Below are 1,102 nucleotides of genomic sequence, written 5' to 3' on the forward strand. Positions count from 1 at the left end.
TGTTCTTATTTTCATTTTTTTGATCTTACATTGCTTTTATCAACCAGTATGCAGATACTTGTGTTCACAACCTTGATTTCAAATTCAAATTTTCATTCCAGGGTCAGCTGACAGTCCTATGCTGGGGGTGATTCTGAAGTCAAGCTCAAGCCGTGAATGATTAACACTGTCTGCACAGACACTGAAGCTATCTATGTGTGGCCCCTATTAACATTCCTGTTCTAGAGGCTCAGTTCTGAAAGTCCAAAGTTTCTCACTTCACAAATCCAGTATTCTCTGTGTGGAATGCTCCACTTCTAATCTGAAGTCTGTCACTGAACCCTTCATTAAACTGGCAATCCATCTGATTTTCTTGCCCACAGCATGATTTTATCTTTTCCTTCTAGTATAATCAGATTATTTATTAACACTCAGAAGGAAAGGAAAACAAGAGAATAAGATAAATATTCACATTTATTGAACAATTTCTATGTGCCAGGGACAGTGTAAGGTACTTCACACACTTCTCATTTAATCTTCACCAGAACCCTGGGAGATAAACATTACTACATACATTAGTAATAGGCTGAAGTCCAAAGAGGTTAAATTACATTCTGGGAGAGAGAGCTAGAAATGTGATTTGAATCCAGGTCTATTTTACTCGTTTTGTGACAGAACTTATCTACTAAAACCCTCATATTTTACTGATGAAGATACTGAGTTCAAGGGATGTTAAATGTCAACTAAAAGTCACAGGGCTACTTTGCTGCAGATGAAAAACTCGAACCCAAGGTTTCTATTTTTTATTATAGTCTTTTTAGTTCTCTCGAATGCAACCAATTCATGACTTTGACTCCAACTCCAAAAACTTCCCCTGTAGAGCCTGAGTCTATTCCTTGGTATAAAGTGGCGCTAAGCAAACCAGAAGACAAAAACAAATAAAAAAACCCCCAAATTAATGAAACATACTGGGTTTGAAAAAGCAGGACCCTCCAGTCAGCAGTTTTAAGTTTAAACACATTCGGCTTCTTCTCATACTCCGTGGCCTTGGATGCCAGGGCGTGGTGCACACTCACAGCGTTTTTCAAGTCCTCTTCAGACAAGGCCTTTTCTGGCTTATATT

At 38.3% G+C, this 1,102-nt stretch overlaps 1 protein-coding gene across 1 annotated transcript in view; it reads right to left on the bottom strand.

Moving 5' to 3' along the window:
- The window catches only part of LOC103601743 (PH and SEC7 domain-containing protein 3-like), a 127,445-nt gene that overhangs the window by 18,933 nt on the left and 107,410 nt on the right, over positions 1-1,102 (bottom strand). The window contains exon 6 of the mRNA XM_008586166.1: positions 949-1,102. Within this exon, the coding sequence (XP_008584388.1) occupies positions 949-1,102 (154 nt within the window). The remainder of the gene's footprint in view (positions 1-948) is intronic.

The sequence above is a fragment of the Galeopterus variegatus genome, unplaced genomic scaffold (assembly GCF_000696425.1).
Source record: "Galeopterus variegatus unplaced genomic scaffold, G_variegatus-3.0.2 Scaffold3856, whole genome shotgun sequence".
NCBI classification, from domain to species: domain Eukaryota; kingdom Metazoa; phylum Chordata; class Mammalia; order Dermoptera; family Cynocephalidae; genus Galeopterus; species Galeopterus variegatus.